At 40.7% G+C, this 17,158-nt stretch overlaps 1 protein-coding gene across 1 annotated transcript in view; it reads right to left on the bottom strand.

Moving 5' to 3' along the window:
• ANTXR1 (ANTXR cell adhesion molecule 1) overlaps window positions 1–17,158 on the bottom strand; it is a 258,924-nt gene that overhangs the window by 221,458 nt on the left and 20,308 nt on the right. The window contains exons 2-3 of the mRNA XM_006049074.4: window positions 8,702–8,773; window positions 3,863–3,934 (exon numbers count right to left, since the gene is read on the bottom strand). Coding sequence (XP_006049136.1) covers window positions 3,863–3,934; window positions 8,702–8,773 — 144 coding nt within the window. The remainder of the gene's footprint in view (window positions 1–3,862; window positions 3,935–8,701; window positions 8,774–17,158) is intronic.

Below are 17,158 nucleotides of genomic sequence, written 5' to 3'. Positions count from 1 at the left end.
ACAGTAAAACTCTGAAAAGCAAAAAATTCAGGTGAATTGGAGAGTTAAAACCTAGAGAAATAACCCATACAGGAATGAATTCCAATTTTTTTTCCTTCATTTCCTTCACAGCTTTAATCTGAGGGTGGTCTCAGTCACATGGCAGTAGCCTGGGATGTCACCTGAAAAACTAAGAAAGTCCCCATATTTTTGGCCTCTGGGAAAAGAGGTCCCTGTGGTCCAAAGAATGTGGAGGAAATCCCATTTCTATTCTCTTTTATTACTCCTGGCTTTGTCCCAAGGGTGGCCTGGTACAGAACTGCACACAGCAATGTGGTGATCAAAACTCCACGAGGAACCCTGTTTTTCTTGCTGGAAGACTTGGAAAGGGGGGCCCTCACTGAGAAAATTAGTGTGTGGGAAATCCTAGAGAGGAGAGAGCTGGAAAAGGGGATCCTTCTAACTGTGTATGAAGCTGTGTAAGTCCCGGGCTCATGTCTGAACCGCACGTGTGCAGCAGAGACCCAAAGCAACTTAGCAAAAACTGAAAACTGAACCAAAAGAAAAACCACCACCCACAGAAGAGATAGAACTTGTGATATGAACTTCGCCATGGCAATTGCCAACTAAAGCAAACAAACAAATCAGCATTCTCTATAGGATTTGAATATGACTCAGTCTTAACAATCTAATATTAAAAACTTTTAGAATATAACCTAAAATTGTTTGACATACAAATCACCTGGAAAATGTGACCAAGTCTCAAGAGAGAAGACAAGAAGCCAATCCTGAGCTACTGGGATTATCAGTTATAATAGTTATTATATAATAGGAGTTAAAATAACTATTTTTATAGTCATAGTATTATAGTTATATAACTATAACAACAATATAATCCATGAGGTAAAGGTAAACACACCTAAAATAAAAGGAAAGAAATTCTCAGCAGAGGAAAATTTTTTAAAAGAACCAAATAGACATTTTAGGATTGAAAAAATACAGTATCTGCACTTAGAAATTCAGTAGATGAGCTAAGCAGCAGCATGGAGATGATAGAGGAAAGTCAATATGAAGATAGAATGACAGAAACAATCTAGTATAAAGAACAGAAAGAAAATTGCAAAAAACAATTGAACAGAACTTCAGGGACATGTGGAATAACACCCAAAAGGTTTAACATGTATGTCACTGAGATCCCAGAAGGAGAGGGGAAAACGACCAGTGCAGAAAAAACTATTTGAAAAATAACGGCTACAGAGACACCCAATTTGATCCAAGTCATAAATTTCTAAATTCAAGGAGTTCAGCAAAGCCAAAATAGGAAAAACTCAAAAAACAAGCAAAAAAAAGAAAAAGACCAGCTATGGCAGACATATCATAATCAAACTGCTGAGAAACTAAAGGTAAAGAGAAAAACAAAATCTTTAGTCAGTGAAAAATAATACTTTACATAATTATTTTTCATTGTATTAGTCCAACCTTCCCCTGGTTTTCCTGTGTGGACCTGATGCCAAGAATTGGTTTCAAATGTACCTTTGATATTATTTCTTTTAATATGCCCCAAATCTTTTGCTCTTGTTGAAATAAGAATCTCTAATTCATGTCTTGTTTTTCAGCAAGTTTTTAAAAATTCTGTAAGTTTCCACATTATTATACAGGTCTAATAATGCATCTTTCCCTGTCTTGCAGGGATATTATGAAGATCAAATGAGACAATTGATCTTCATAATAAATATAAATATTTATTATATTTCAAAAAATATAAACTAAAACTCTGAAAATTATGTATTTCAGAAACTATCAGTTTGGGAGCTTTAAAGCCTAATTCGTTACACCAATCTCATGAGGAAGTATTTTAAATACTTTCTGGCTTGCCCACATCTCTCCACAGGCTGACAAGGTTAGGGATGTATGTGTCAGCGAACCATTGCCATGCTTCACCAGCTGATCTGTAGTTTAGGCCAAGAGGTCACCACATAAAACTCTTTCAGTCTTTGTTTGATTTACAATGTTGTGTTAATTTCTCCTGGACAGCAAAGTGATTCACTTATATACATTCTTTTCATATTCTTTTCCATTACGGTTTATCACAGGATATTGAACATGGTTCCCTGTGCTATACAGTAGGGCCTTGTTGTTTATCCATTTTCTATATAATAGTTTATATCTGCTAATCCTAAATCATTCAGCCTTTAGCAAGGTATTTCTGGCTGTTATTTGATGTATCTTCATCCTTTAATATTAAATGCTGCATCCAGAAAAGTAGAGATTCGAATCCCAGCCTTCTCCTTGGCACAAGATACTAAGAGTAGTAAAGGCACAAAAAACTAGATTCAAAGTAGGATTCAGATGACTAATTTGAACTAGCATAAACAAAATGGGTCTGAAAGCCTCGGCGTTCTAATAGTGTTTATAAATCTGTGACCTTCCTCGACCTCTCCAACTTCCCAGAGGCTATGAGCAGTAGCACACAAAATATCCACAAGGGATGTGTGATCTTGGTCTCTTGCCAAACTCTCAGGCATGGAGAGAGTGGAATCAGCATAACACAGCATTAGGCAGCCTTGGGTTGCAGGAGGATGTGAAGAATGGCTAAGAGAGGAGTTTTCTCTAAAGAAAAGACATCTTTGTAAATTAAGACCGCGATATTATCATATATAAAGACTGAGAGAGATTAGGAGTCTTGCATGTGGTCCACAGGGTAGAGACAGTGTCTTGGAGTTTCTTAAAATCCTTGGCCAATACTGAAGGGAAGTCACACAGGCTTCTTGGGTGTCATGAGTCTCTGATTACCAGCAGGTGGAGCAGAAAGGATGTGCAGCCTGGATCTACAGTGGGTTCTGCTCTTTTCTTAGGAACAAGATATGGCTCAGTTTCCCCTTCTGTCATAAGAAACCTCTATTTTGAAAATGGGGTTTCAGTGAGTCTCATATGGCATAAGTGCATATAATAGACACTGCTGAAGGTGTAACAGGATTTGGAAATTCCATGTGGTACGGAGGACTATTTTTGTTACAGATGGGAAGCAAAGACATGGAGAAAAACAAGGACTAGATTGCTGTGTGAGTGCAAATTCCAGGAAACCTTACTCCATCCTGTTAGTCCTATTCTCATTTCTAGAAGAATGGTATAGAATAAAGTCCTTTGCCCTCCCTGTACTTGCTATTCCTCCCTTTCTCCATCCTGTTCACATAAGTCAGTCAATAATCCCAAGAGTGCCCCACCCTGGGGCCTCTCTCATGTGGACCATACCACTTTTTAAAACACAGAATCATTAACTCAGGAAAAATGTCATCTCCTATATGCCACCCTAGCTGTGAATAAATGACACGTCTCTGTTACTGCTAGTTTTCACCTACAAGTGGTAAAACCCCAAACAATGTTTGTGTTACGCTAGGTCTAAATAATCCTTTTATGTCAAAAACATTTTTCCACACCTGATTCAAATTGTCTTTTATCTTGTGGTACTGTAAGCCCTCCCTTTCTATTTCCTGCCTTTATAATTATGGATGATGATATTTCAAGTTCTTGGTGCTTTCACAGTGCTCAATCCACAAAATAAATCTAATTTAAAGAAAAGAAAATATAGTCCCCTAAGAATGTGGTTTGCTAACATTTTGCTCCACGTCAGCAGACTGAGTCACCAAGGTAAGATTTACCTTAATGTGATTCAGTCATTTATAAAGTTTCACCAACAGCAGGAAATTCTATCAAAGTCATCACAGAGTAAATTAGCAGATGGGTCAATGTGCAAAGTTCAAGGCATAAGTGAAGAGAACTATTTGATTAAAAAAACAGGTCAAGGCTGGCAGGAGGGCACAAATATCAGAACTACTCAAGAAAAGATGGATTTTGTAATGACAGAGATGGGGAGCATACTTACCTGTCTTCTGTGAGTTTCATTAGGGTTGTTCCTTGAGTAGAGAAGACAATAAAGGACATTCTTAGCTGTGGGCTGGAAGGAAAAGCACTTCTATTAGGGCAGAAAGAGACCCAGTGGAATGCCATTCCCTTCTAGGCTTCCCCCTCTTTCTTCCCTTTTATTATGGCTGCCAGAGCCGCCAACCTACAACCCAAAGGGCACTTCCACAGCTGGTGTTGCAAGTATTCGGCCACCAGAAAACCTGAAGCTGTGGATCAAAGAGAAGACTCTCTTTGTCTTCCTGGAAGCTGCTTCTGATTTGACACCATCACTCAGTGAATGTGGATTATAAGTAAGAAAGCTAAAGCTCATCACTTTCCTCCGCTATGTCTGAAGTGTGCCCCTAGAAGACTGGTTTGCATCCTGTCTATACAATTCAGGATCCCAACAGAAAAATTTGCGGGTGTCTCCGCTATAGGCTGGTGTATCCTATAATGAATGGAGTGTCTTAGGCAGTGGCAGCTTTATGCCATTAGTCATCAATATTATACAGTTTATTTTACTTGGAAAGTAGGATCACAATCAATTTGTCATCTCTATTTGGCTTTCTAAGGAGGTTACCTTGTAAGGAGAGCATATGCGGATGGGCCACAAGAATAACTATTCTACTTGGTAGTTAGAACTTCTCATGATTAATGAATACATCAGCATGGTTTTTACATGGCAGTGATTGGGAACTTTATCAATGTAAAATCCACACTCTGAAAGATAGGATAACCCTCGGGTGAGGACAAACGTAACTTTTTGTCTGCAAGATGGACTGTCACACTACCATGGATCCACCACGGGAATGCCACCCTTTGGGGCTCTCTCTAGGTAGCCAGCTGGTTTCATAATATCAACCTATTTCTTCATGATGCAATAATTTCTCATATCTGACCTGGCCACAGATCTTATAGTTCCCACTTCCTAAAATGTTTCCCCAAACCTGTTCCCCTTTTCCTGACAACAGTAATTGTTTCCTAGTTGGTGACCCAGCTGATCATCATTCCTTGCTCCAATTCATTCCTCACACTGCTTCCAGAATTATTTTCCTAAAATATAAATCAGATATTGTCACTCATCTTGTCATCTCTATCAAACCTCCAATGGCTTCTATTGCCTCCAAGATAAAGTTTACCTCCATTACCTTATGTTCAATGCATCTTTGGAAACCCTTAGCATGGTCTGTAATACATAGAAGGAGCCCAAGCAACACCTGGTGAGTTGAAATTGGCCTCTTGAGAAAGACCTGGGTTCTCTGTCCATGGCATCAGGCTGCCTGGTACTACTTCACCAGTGCTGAGGACATTACATCACAAGTGATAATAACAATCATAAGTTTCATAATAATATAATAATCGCCAGTCCAATGATGTGCCTACTATGTGTCAGGCACTACTGTAAGTGATTCCCATGTATTATCTCATTAAACTTGTAACAACTTTATGAGATCATTACTATTACCAATCTTTATTTTCCACAAAAGGAAATTGAGACTCTGAAAGATAAAATAATTTTCCCAAGGTCACATAGTGGGAAAGTGGTGAACTTTGGGCTTAAAACCAAGCATTCTGATTCTAGAACTTGGGTTCTTCACCACCAGGTTATACTGCCTACCTTATAGAGAATTATTAAGCACTGGAAAGAATGAATTTGAAATGTGGGAAATGCAGGTCTCCAAACAGTAACTGGTATATGAGTTTGGGCTGAAGACATAATTTGGGAATTCTCAGCATACTAATGTGAGTAAAATTGTTCAGAGTGTCAGCAGGGAGATGGGAAGGAAGCCTAACCTAGAACCAACACTAACATTTAAAGGCCTGGCTCCGGTCAGTGGATGAAAGGTGAGCCAGAAGTCAGCGAAGGAGAGGATTTCAAGGAGAGATAAATCTGAATCCAATGAAGTGCCTCTAACCAGCAGAGCAAGCACTACATGGCTCTCAATGGATTTGTCCTATTGAGCATCACTTTGGGACTGTGCTGAGAGTAAGCAGATGTAAGGGTGGGGATAAAACAGATGGGAATGGGTTAAGGAATGAATGAGAAGTAAGGATGGAGCCAGACAGTCTTTAAGGATATTTTAGTGAGAAACTGGGAAAGAAGGTAGCATCTATAGGAAGACAGGACCAGGAAATTCATTTTTTTTTAAATGAGATTTTATCTATTGGCAATGGAAATGGAGCCAGAGGAAAGGTAGAGAAAAATACAAGAAAGAAACAAAGACCTGGGGGAATACTGGAGACAATGGGATAAAATGGACTAATGGAAAAAGACTGGCATTAAATAAAGGGGATACTTGAATCTCAGAGACAATGGGAAGGCATGAATATATCTTTTAAGAGGAGGATTAGAGTAAGAGGTAATCCCTTGTCTGCTATTCTCTGGGCTTTTGGTGGAACAGCAGGTGAAGTTCTTTGCTGAGAGTGATGGGTGTGAGGTGTAGTACGAGGGTTTAAAGAATATGGTGAAAAGTTATGGTATTGAATGAGCATGTACTGTATGTTGGGCACTATTGGCGGCCCTGGGCCTGCAGCAGTTAACAAAAGACAGTTCCTCCTTTTGGAGTCTGCATGGCAGTCGTGTCCAGGTGCCACATTTTAATGGGGGTCCATAGCCAAAGAGGACCAGAGGAGACATTGAAAGGAAGGTGGAAACTCCCTGGTGGTCCAGTGGTTAAGAGTCCATGCCTCCATTGCAGGGGACACCAGTTTGATCCCTGGTTGGGGAACTAAGATCTCACATGCCTCATGGCACAGACCAAAAAACAAACAAACCAGGAAAGTGCCTCGTGGTCTGGATTAAGCCATATCAACTACTCTGGTCCTTAGTTTCTTTGTCTATAAAACAAACAACTGGATTAAATGGTCTCTTAGTTTCCTCAATCCCTACCTCTAATTTCTTTGAATCTAAAATAGCAAAGTGTCTGGAGGTGCTGAAGGAACTGGGGAAGAGAAGTGTGGAGTGCCCACTCTAAGTCAGGTGCTGGGTTTGTTGCTTTGAGCACATTTTCTCTTATAATTTTCACATGTAAACTGAGGTTCAACCAAGGTGAGTCAGTTGCTTTGGTTGCCCAGTGGAGCTTGGATGCAACTCCACACCTGTCTAACTTCAAATCTTTTTTCAGGAGACTCCTTTGCTTTAGAGGAAACAGAAAATCATCAGAGCAAATAGAAACATAGCAGAGACTCCCAAGTATCTGGAGGTAGATTTGTTTTATATCACTCCTGGATGAGAGTGTAGGAAGGGACATTATGGGTCAACAACAAAAGGAAACTGGAACTGTCCAACTATTGGGTTTGCATTTGCCTCAAAAGGCAGCAGTTTCTCACCAGAGCTTTTCAAGCTGGCAGTTAGTGGGTAGCTCTTAGGATAGCTTGGAAAGTTATTCCTTTCAATTCTAAGCTTCTATGAGTCTCTTAAATATTTTGTTTCTCTCCTTTCCCTCAGTTTTCCCCCTCCATCTCCTCCCAGCTTCTGTTTTCTCCATTCATCTGGGCTTATATGCTACTTGCTCTGCTGCTGCTGCTGCTGCTAACTCGCTTCAGTCGTGTCCGACTCTGCGCGACTCCATAGACAGCAGCCCACCAGGCTCCTCTGTCCCCGGGATTCTCCAGGCAAGAACACTGGAGTGGGTTGCCATTTCCTTCTCCAATGCATGAGAGTGAAAAGTGAAAGTGAAGTTGCTCAGTCGTGTCCAACTCTTAGCGACCCCATGGACTGGAGCCCACCAGGCCCCTCCGCCCATGGGATTTTCCAGGCAACAGTACTAGAGTGGGGTGCCATCGCCTTCTCCGGCTACTTGCTCTAGTTTCCAATTTTTGGCATCACAGAGAGGACACCCCTTACCCTGCTCCCTCTGGTCAGGCAGATGGGTACATGTGGAGACAGAAGGTGAATTTGCAGGGAACACATTTATCAGTACCCTGGTCTCAAAGGACAACTTGTCTCCTGAGTTAAAAAAAAAAAAAATCTCACTCACAGAAGATGTATATGGCTACTTACATTGGCTGGAAGACTCAACAGAGGCCACAAAGCAGAAGTGGAGTTGCTTTCAAATTTACAACATCCAGAACAATTTTTACCAAAGACCTGGACAACTGGTTTAAACTCTAGCATATAGGTGAACGCTATCACAGCTGTGTTGTCGTTTGGCAGCTGCACCCAAAGAGGGTAAAATGACCTCCTTTCTTTTACTAGTGGGAGTCTACATTACTAGACTGCTAAGACCCCTGCAACGTTTACAGTGCCGACATTCAAAATTTCATTGTCCTCTCTTGGACACATGGTTGAGAATGCTCAGAGTATTCTATATCACAGGGCACATAGCCAGGCTGAACAAGCATGGTGGTTTGCCGAGGATTGAGGAGAGCTCCCAGGGTATGAATCTTTCAATGCTAAAACCAAGGAGGTTCTGGGCAAACTGGGATGAATTGGTCACTTTACACTCCATAAGGTGTAAGATGACCTTACACCATACACATGGGTCCAGCTAGAATGAGCCAATTTCTCCAGCATAATGCACTGTGAAAGAAAATGTTAATGATCCTTCTAGAAGGATATTATTTGACAAGAGAGGAAGAAAGTTAAAATGTTGATCTTATAACCAAATTGGGCTCCTCTTGAAAACACATAATCAAGTTATTCTATTTAAAAACAAACAAAATAGTCTGACATGTGGCAAAGATGAAAACAAAGGCAAGTCTTTCTTCCAAGGTCTGAGATTCTACCTTTGTCAAAAAGCACCCCCAAACTAGTCAGTAATTAGAATAGCAAACATAGGCTGGGTTTACTTATGGCCAAGAGCTACATATTTCTCACCTGATGAATTTATGAGCCAACTGTTCCACAAAGTAATAGATTTCATTCCAGTGGTGTAGCACACTTCCTGACCTAGGGAGATAAAGCAGATGTGATTTAATCAGGTGTTCATTTGTCTTTACCTTGTGTCATATATTCTATTCTTTCACAGTTGATCTATCCTTTAACAGGGCTCACCATCTGAAACTTCCATAACTTTGGAAATTACCTGAAAGGATGCTTAGAATTAATTTTAGAATTCTGAGAAACTTTGGTAAAGAACTCTCTTCACTCCACCTCCGACTCCTTACCACCCCTACTCTAGACACTCATATGTCAAGAAAATTCCTGGGCCCAGCCAGATTCACAGGTTAGTTTCACAGCTTTAAGGAATAGTTATTTTTGTGCAATTTATTGCTCTGATTAGAGAAGAAATAGTATTCCAATTCATTCAAATGAAATTGGCACAAACTATATGCCCAAATAGACAAAGAAAAACAAATTCCACTCCTCAAAAGAGTCAAAATTCATTGGTAAATACAAATTCAAAGTCTCTAAAAAAAATATTAGCAAAACAAATCCAGCAGGAATTCAAAAGAATGCTAATTAGTTCATTGGTGATTTATTTCAGTAAGATATTGATAGTTCAAAATTTAAGGATCCAGTACTTTGGCCACCTCATGCGAAGAGTTGACTCATTGGAAAAGACTCTGATGCTGGGAGGGATTGGGGGCAGGAGGAAAAGGGGACGATGGAGGATGAGATGGCTGGATGGCATCACCAACTGGATGGACATGAGTTTGAGTGAACTCTGGGAGTTGGTGATGGACAGGGAGGCCTGGCGTGCTGCAATTCATGGGGTTGCAAAGAGTCGGACATGATTGAGCAACTGAACGGAACTGAACTGAATGTATTTAGTCATACTAATACTTAAAAGAAGAAAAATGATACAGCCCCTCATCATTAAAAAGGGATCTTTTTACTGAAAAAAAAAAGAGGGAAACTTTCTCTAAGACATATGGAATCATAGCACTTTAGATTTGGAAATGGGCTTATTTCCCACAGTTGACTTCTGTTTCACTGATACCACTTACTACTGCTTCAATTCAGCTTATAAGTATTTTTCATAGTGCTCATACTCAATCTGTTGCACTGACTTCATAGTAGCTTTTTCTATTTTAACGTACTCTTTTGTAGACTCAATGTTTTTTTCCTTTTATTAAGGATCTGTTTCAGCTGAGCTCTGCATTTCTGCCTGTCATAATTGTTGAGGTTAGTTTGCTTTTTTGACTCTGACATTTTGTACTGAAAACATTTTCCACTGGTTTCAGATAGCTTTTATTTTTATGTGCTCATCTACCTTAATTTTAACTTCTAGAAAGTTATTGTTATTTTTGTTTCAGACTATTTTATAGATCTTTAAGATGAATCTGTGCAAAGTAAATTTTATGCCTTTTTTTTCTGTGATTCAATATGTCTAGGAATTCTTATTCTGGTTAAGCGTATTCCACCTCTATGAGTAAAATCTATTTTTTTTCTGCCCCACATCCAGTAATGATATGTCTGTCTGATCTGAACAGAAGTGATACAATATGTTATGGTCAAACACTGCAATATTACTTATCAAAAGGATATGGAAGTTCTCTAAGTTAACCTATAACTTCAATTCTAGGAAAAATTCTGAAAAAATGTTTTGTGAAACTCAAAAACTGACTTCAAAAATGAAATGAAGATTAAAGTTATAAAAGTAATCAAGGTAATAATGAAAAAGAACAAAGTTGGAAAGCCTGCCCTATCGAATATAGCAACCCCATACACATGATATGTAAGAGTAGAGCCAATGGAGTAAAATGGAAAACTACATCCACACCTCAATGTATGTAAGGTCTTGCTATAATACATAGGGAAAGAGGTGATTCAAACTGTGGAGGGAGAATAAACCCTTCCATGTCACTGCTGTGACAATGGATTTCTAATTGGAAACAACCAATCAGATCACTATCTCATACCAAATGTAACCCTAGGTGTATTAAAACCTAATAGGAAAAACAAAACTTTCAATCCATTGGGTGAATTATAGAAGATTTTTATGTCATCAAGTTAGTGAAGAGTTCCCTTAACCAAATACAAAAAGTAGGAATTGTTCTTTACAAAAAGATTATGACTATTATAAGTGTCTAAAATTCTGGATGACAAAAGATAAGGATGACAAAAGCAAAGATGAGGAAGAGATTGAGAGAAGATGTTTGCCACAAAAATAAGTGGCAAAAGATTAGTGTCTAGTATATGTAAATCGGTACAAGTAAATGTTAACAAGGCAAACAATACAAAAATAGACAAAGGATCAGAACAGGCAATCCCTTGAAGGATGGCAAATCAGCATTTGAAAAAATATTCAACTCCTCCTCTAATAAATCCAGAAATGCTTTGTTTGGGGAAAAGAAGTAGTTTTGGGGGGCAGCAGCATAAAGCCTACAGGGTCGAGGAGTGGGGAGTTGGGGAGATGCAGAAGGAGAAAATAAACCTTTTCCAGTAAAACTTTCTATTCCAGCTTCTCAGCCTTTATACATTCCATCTGCTTGAGACACACAATGTCCACACTGGCAAACTCCTACTCATCTGTAAGAGCCAACTTGATCTCTGCCTGCTGTCTCCGACCAACACAGATGGGGCTCATTGCTCCTGCCCCGGGATCTCAGGGCACTGTGTGCATCTCTCAGTCATCATCCTTGGATATTGGGTTGCCATCACTTTTTTTCTTCAAGCTTCCATTGTGAGAATGTGAAGGATATTTGCCTCCCCAGCATCTACCTATTAGTTGGATGGAAGGAAGGAAGAAGAGCGTGGGGAGACGTCTCTATTGCTCATGGATGCCTCCTGATCTTTTGCCAGCTGGTCCTGGCTTCTGGCCTTGTTTGGATGAGTGTCTCAGGCCTGAGACTCAGATAGCTCCAGCCAATTCCTGTGACCCTATGTGATCCCGAGGAGCCTTCCCAGAGGGGCCAATGATTCTAGAGTACAGGTCCTCAATGAACAGGCCTATCTAATCAATGCAAAGAAATAGAGGAAAACAACAGAATGGGAAAGACTAGAGATCTCTTCAAGAAAATCAGAGATACCAAAGGAATATTTCATGCAAGATGGGCTCGATAAAGGACAGAAATGGTATGGACCTAACAGAAGCAGAAGATATTAAGAAGAGGTGGCAAGAATACACAGAAGAACTGTATGAAAAAGATCTTCACGACCCAGATAATCACGATGGTGTGCTCACTGACCTAGAGCCAAACATCCTGGAATGTGAAGTCAAGTGGGCCTTAGAAAGCATCACTATGAACAAAGCTAGTGGAGGTGATGGAATTCCAGTTGAGCTATTCCAAATCCTGAAAGATGATGCTGTGAAAGTGCTGCACTCAATATGCCAGCAAATTTGGAAAACTCAGCAGTGGCCACAGGACTGGAAAAGGTCAGTTTTCATTCCAATCCCAAAGAAAGGCAATGCCAAAGAATGCTAAAACTACCACACAATTGCACTCATCTCACACGCTAGTCAAGTAATGCTCAAAATTCTCCAAGCCAGGCTTCAGCAATATGTGAACCGTGAACTTCCTGATGTTCAAGCTGGTTTTAGAACCAGAGATCAAATTGCCAACATCCGCTGGATCATGGAAAAAGCAAGAGAGTTCCAGAAAAACATCTATTTCTGCTTTATTGACTATGCCAAAGCCTTTGACTGTGTGGATCACAATAAACTGTGGAAAATTCTGAAAGAGATGGGAATACCAGACCACCTGATCTGCCTCTTGAGAAATTTGTATGCAGGTCAGGAAGCAACAGTTAGAACTGGACATGGAACAACAGACTGGTTCCAAATAGGAAAAGGAGTCCGTCAAGGCTGTATATTGTCACCCTGTTTATTTAACTTATATGCAGAGTACATCATGAGAAATGCTGGACTGGAAGAAACACAAGCTGGAAACAAGATTGCCAGGAGAAATATCAATAACCTCAGATATGCAGATGACACCACCCTTATGGCAGAAAGTGAAGAGGAACTAAAAAGCCTCTTGATGAAAGTGAAGAGGAGAGTGAAAAAGTTGGCTTAAAGCTCAACATTCAGAAAACAAAGATCGTGGCATCCGGTCCCATCACTTCATGGGAAATAGATGGGGAAACAGTGGAAACAGTGTCAGACTTTATTTTTCTGGGCTCCAAAATCCTGCAGATGGTGATTGCAGCCTTGAAATTAAAAGACGCTTACTCCTTGGAAGGAAAGTTATGACCAACCTAGAGAGCATATTCAAAAGCAGAGACGTTACTTTGCCAACAAAGGTTCGTCTAGTCAAGGCTATGGTTTTTCCAGTGGTCATGTATGGATGTGAGAGTTGGACTGTGAAGAAGGCTGAGCGCCAAAGAATTGATGCTTTTGAACTGTGGTGTTGGAGAAGACTCTTGAGAGTCCCTTGGACTGCAAGGAGATCCAACCAGTCCATTCTGAAGGAGATCAGCCCTGGGATTTCTTTGGAGGGAATGATGCTAAAGCTGAAACTCCAGTACTTTGGCCACCTCATGTGAAGAGTTGACTCATTGGAAAAGACTCTGATGCTGGGAGGGATTGGGGGCAAGAGGAGAAGGGGACGACAGAGGATGAGATGGCTGGATGGCATCACTGACTCGATGGATGTGAGTCTGAGTGAAATCCTGGCGTTGGTGATGGACAGGGAGGCCTGGCATGCTGCAATTCATGGGGTCGCAAAGAGTCGGACACAACTGAGTGACTGATCTGATCTAATCAATGGTAGATCTCTGAGTTTAATGCAACTGGGAGTCTCCCAAAAGCTCACCAGAAGAACATATCCCAGCCCTAAACTTTTAAAGCTTTGAAAAGTTTTTCATTAGAATCCCAGCCATCCTCTTGGACATGTTTCAGTTGTATATTTAAAATCTCAAAGACTGGTTCTGATTCCCTTTCTTCATCCAAAGGGTAGATGCTCTGGTCCTGGGGGTCTTAGTGAGGGTCTGGCAGATCTGGCTCAGTGCTGTGTATGTGCTTCAGATGAGCCACCACGTGACTATTAACCACAGTCTATTTAGAATTCTACAACTCTTTTCCACTAGAATCAAGAGATCTCCTTGAACACTGGTCATCTGTGCCCACTTCTGAAATGCAATACTGTGTTTTGCAATGCTGTGTTATGACCCAGACAAGTATCATCTGAAATTTTGGTCACTGAGAAGTAGGGTAAGATACCTAATGACTAGAGAGGAACCCCCACAGTTCCTCCATCCCATGTCTGATTTTCTCAATAGTAGAGAAGTCCTATAGTGAGGGAATTAAACTGGGAAGGGAGGTAAAGAGTTGAAGTAGGGACTTGAACTAGATTTGGGGGTCTATTCTTGGCTGTCTACTAAAGAAGCAGGGGTCTCAAGTAAATCCTTTTTGTGTTAGTAGTTTTCTGTCCTCAAGAATTGAGCACAAATCATTTGCATTCCTTTACTTATTACAAATGGCACTAGTGGTAAAGAACCTGCCTGCCAATACAGAAGACATAAGAGACGTGGGTTGGATCCCTGGGTTGGGAAGATTCCCTGGAGGAGGCTATGGCAACCCACTTTAGTATTCCTGCCTGGAGAATCCCATGGACAGAGAAGCCTGGTGGGCTACAGTCCATAGGGTCACGAAGAGTCAGACACAACTGAAGTGACAGCACATATATACACACTTATTACAAAGGATCACCCACTGTTAATTAATTCACATTTTCTTTTATCTTAAAATATTTCATTGCACTATTCTTCTATCTGATTGACATGTAAAATTTAGAAAATGTTGGTATTCATCTTTGATTTCTAGATGCTAGATATAAGGAAAGATCCAAGAAATATTCTGGAGTGTTGAGAAAATTCTAAAGCCATCTGGAACACTTTCTTGCCAATGGGCAGGTGCTGTATTTTCTCAAGAAGAAAATAAGATAAAACAAGAGGTAAGGGGATATTGACAGGCTTGCTTCTCCCATCCCAACTCTACTAATAATTGTCCTATTGTTTCATATGTACTCATGATCATTCTTTACACAATTATATAAGCCTTGACCAAAATATATCCCCTTTGGGACACTCTTGAGATGTGCATAGCCAATTCCCTCCAGCACTGAGGGTAAACATAATGTTCAAAGATTCTGGGAACAACATTGACTTTATTTTCTCTTTTGTTACATGGGACCCCAAGGGGCCTCGGCTACTAAAGTGGCATAGGAATATAGGATTATGTAAGTCTGCACCTTGGAATCCTTCTAGTCCTCAGGACTGACCCTTCTTAACCCACATATGCATGCTCTGTGCTCCCCAAGATCAAATAATCACTTAGAGAAGGAAATAGTCCCATGGCAGCTCCTTATGGTTTTAGCATGGAGGTAAGTTTGTTGGGCATGCAGCTCATTTCTCTTTAACCCAAATCCCCAGGAGGAAGGGGCTTGCTTGCTTGGTGCCATGGTCCTTTTCCCTGCCTCACCACCACCCACTGGCTACAACTGGACTCCTAACTCTGAACTCTTAACTAGTTCATCCATGGAGGATCTCAAAACTACCCCCCTGAACCAGACTCCTGCCCTTCTCTCATGGGGACAGATACACTGGGTTTTTTATTGTTTGGACTTTCTGTTAAAACATGCATGTCTCTCCTGTACTTTGCCTTGTGAACTGATTTTCTGGTTTGGAATCTAAACTAGTAGATACTCCCAGAATAATCAGCCCAAGATGGTGTGTCCATGTTCTAACATGGCTTCTTTTCAAGCTTGAGGACCCATGTGGACTTATGGTCACAGCCAGAAGTAAGGTGTTGGTTGGGGCAGCTTCTCTCTACCCTACAGTATGTTAAATATCTCATTTATCATGCCAGACTGTTCAAGAATTACTGATCTTAACATCCCAGCTATGGGAGCCCTGATGTTCTCTTCAATAATGGATCATCCAGCCATTGTTACCAAAGCCCCAGGGTAGAAACAAAAAGTCCTGCCTCAGTCAGTTCAGTCACCCAGTCGTGTCCGACTCTTTGTGACCCCATGGACTGCAGCACACCAGGCCTCCCTGTCCATCACCAACTCCCGGAGTTAACCCAAACTCATGTCCATTGAGTCGGTGATGCCATCCAACCATCTCATCCCCTGACGTCCCCTTCTCCTCCCACCTTCAATCCTTTCCAGCATCAGGGTCTTTTCCAATGAGTCAGTTCTTTGTATCAGGTGGCCAAAGTATTGGAGTTTCAGCTTCAGCATCAGTCCTTCCAATGAATATTCAGGACTGATTTCCTTTAGGATTGACTGGTTTGATCTTGCAGTCCAAGGGACTCTCAAGAGTCTTCTCTAATACCACAGTTCAAAAGCATCAATTCTTCAGTGCTCAGCTTTCTCTATAGTCCAACTCTCACATCCATATATGACTACTGGAAAAACCATAGCTTTGACTAGATTGACCTTTGTTGGCAAAGTAATGTCTCTGCTTTTTAATATGCTGTCTAGATAGGTCCTAACTTTTCTTCCAAGGAGCAAGTGTCTTTTAACTTCATGGCTGTACTCACCATCTGCACTGATTTTGGAGCCCCCCAAAATAAATAAATAAATAAATAAAGTTTGTCACCCTTTCCATTTCTTCCCCATCTATTTGCCATGAAGTGATGGGGCCAGATGCCATGATCTTAGTTTTCTGAATGTTGAGTTTTAAGCCAACTTGTTCACTCTCCTTTCACTTTCATCAAGAGGCTCTTTAAGGTTCCACTGAACTTGTGTGGATTGTTTTGTTTTTAGAATTGTTTTTGACACACAATTGCTGACAAACTATAGTCAAAGAGTTGAAATATCCATGTTTTAGATCCAAGTCAGTGGATGTGAAATGTCCCAGATATTTGCCTCAATTAAATTCTAACTCATGCAATTCTAGCCCCTGAAGATTTCCGTGAGCCCACTGGGTATCGAGATGCTGTAGAGAATTCAGGTCCCTTCTTAGGAGCTCATGCTTTGGCTCCACAAATATATATCTCAACAAAATTTGGAATTCAAGCAGCCTCCCAGGGAACTCTGCTTGAACACAGTCCTACAGAGTTCTTTGCTTGAAGATTCACTTACTATATCTGGATCCACTCAAAATCAGTCACCTCCTCTTCACACCACTTTCTGCTTGGCTTTCAGAAGGGTTCCCCAGACCACAAGGAGGCGAAGCCACTGGTCCCTTGAGAAGGTAATTGCTGGGAGCAGCTCCAGGGCTCCTTACTTATTTTTGTTTTTCTAGGCCCTCTCCAAGGTTTAGAGCCTGATAAGAAAGTCAGTACATCTTGTGTATTCACTGTGTGTTTGCAGAGAGGGGTTTGCATGGAACTTGACCTGGCCCTCAGATTACTGCTCAGTTACTTTCAAGGATCTCATATGCAAAGAGTAACAGCAAAAGAAGAACCCTGGGTGTCATTCTGATTTGTTTCTGAAACAC

Source organism: Bubalus bubalis, chromosome 12 (assembly GCF_019923935.1).
Source record: "Bubalus bubalis isolate 160015118507 breed Murrah chromosome 12, NDDB_SH_1, whole genome shotgun sequence".
Taxonomy (NCBI): domain Eukaryota; kingdom Metazoa; phylum Chordata; class Mammalia; order Artiodactyla; family Bovidae; genus Bubalus; species Bubalus bubalis.
The sequence above is the reverse complement of the archived record's forward strand: the minus strand, read 5'-3'. Positions and strand labels throughout refer to the sequence as shown.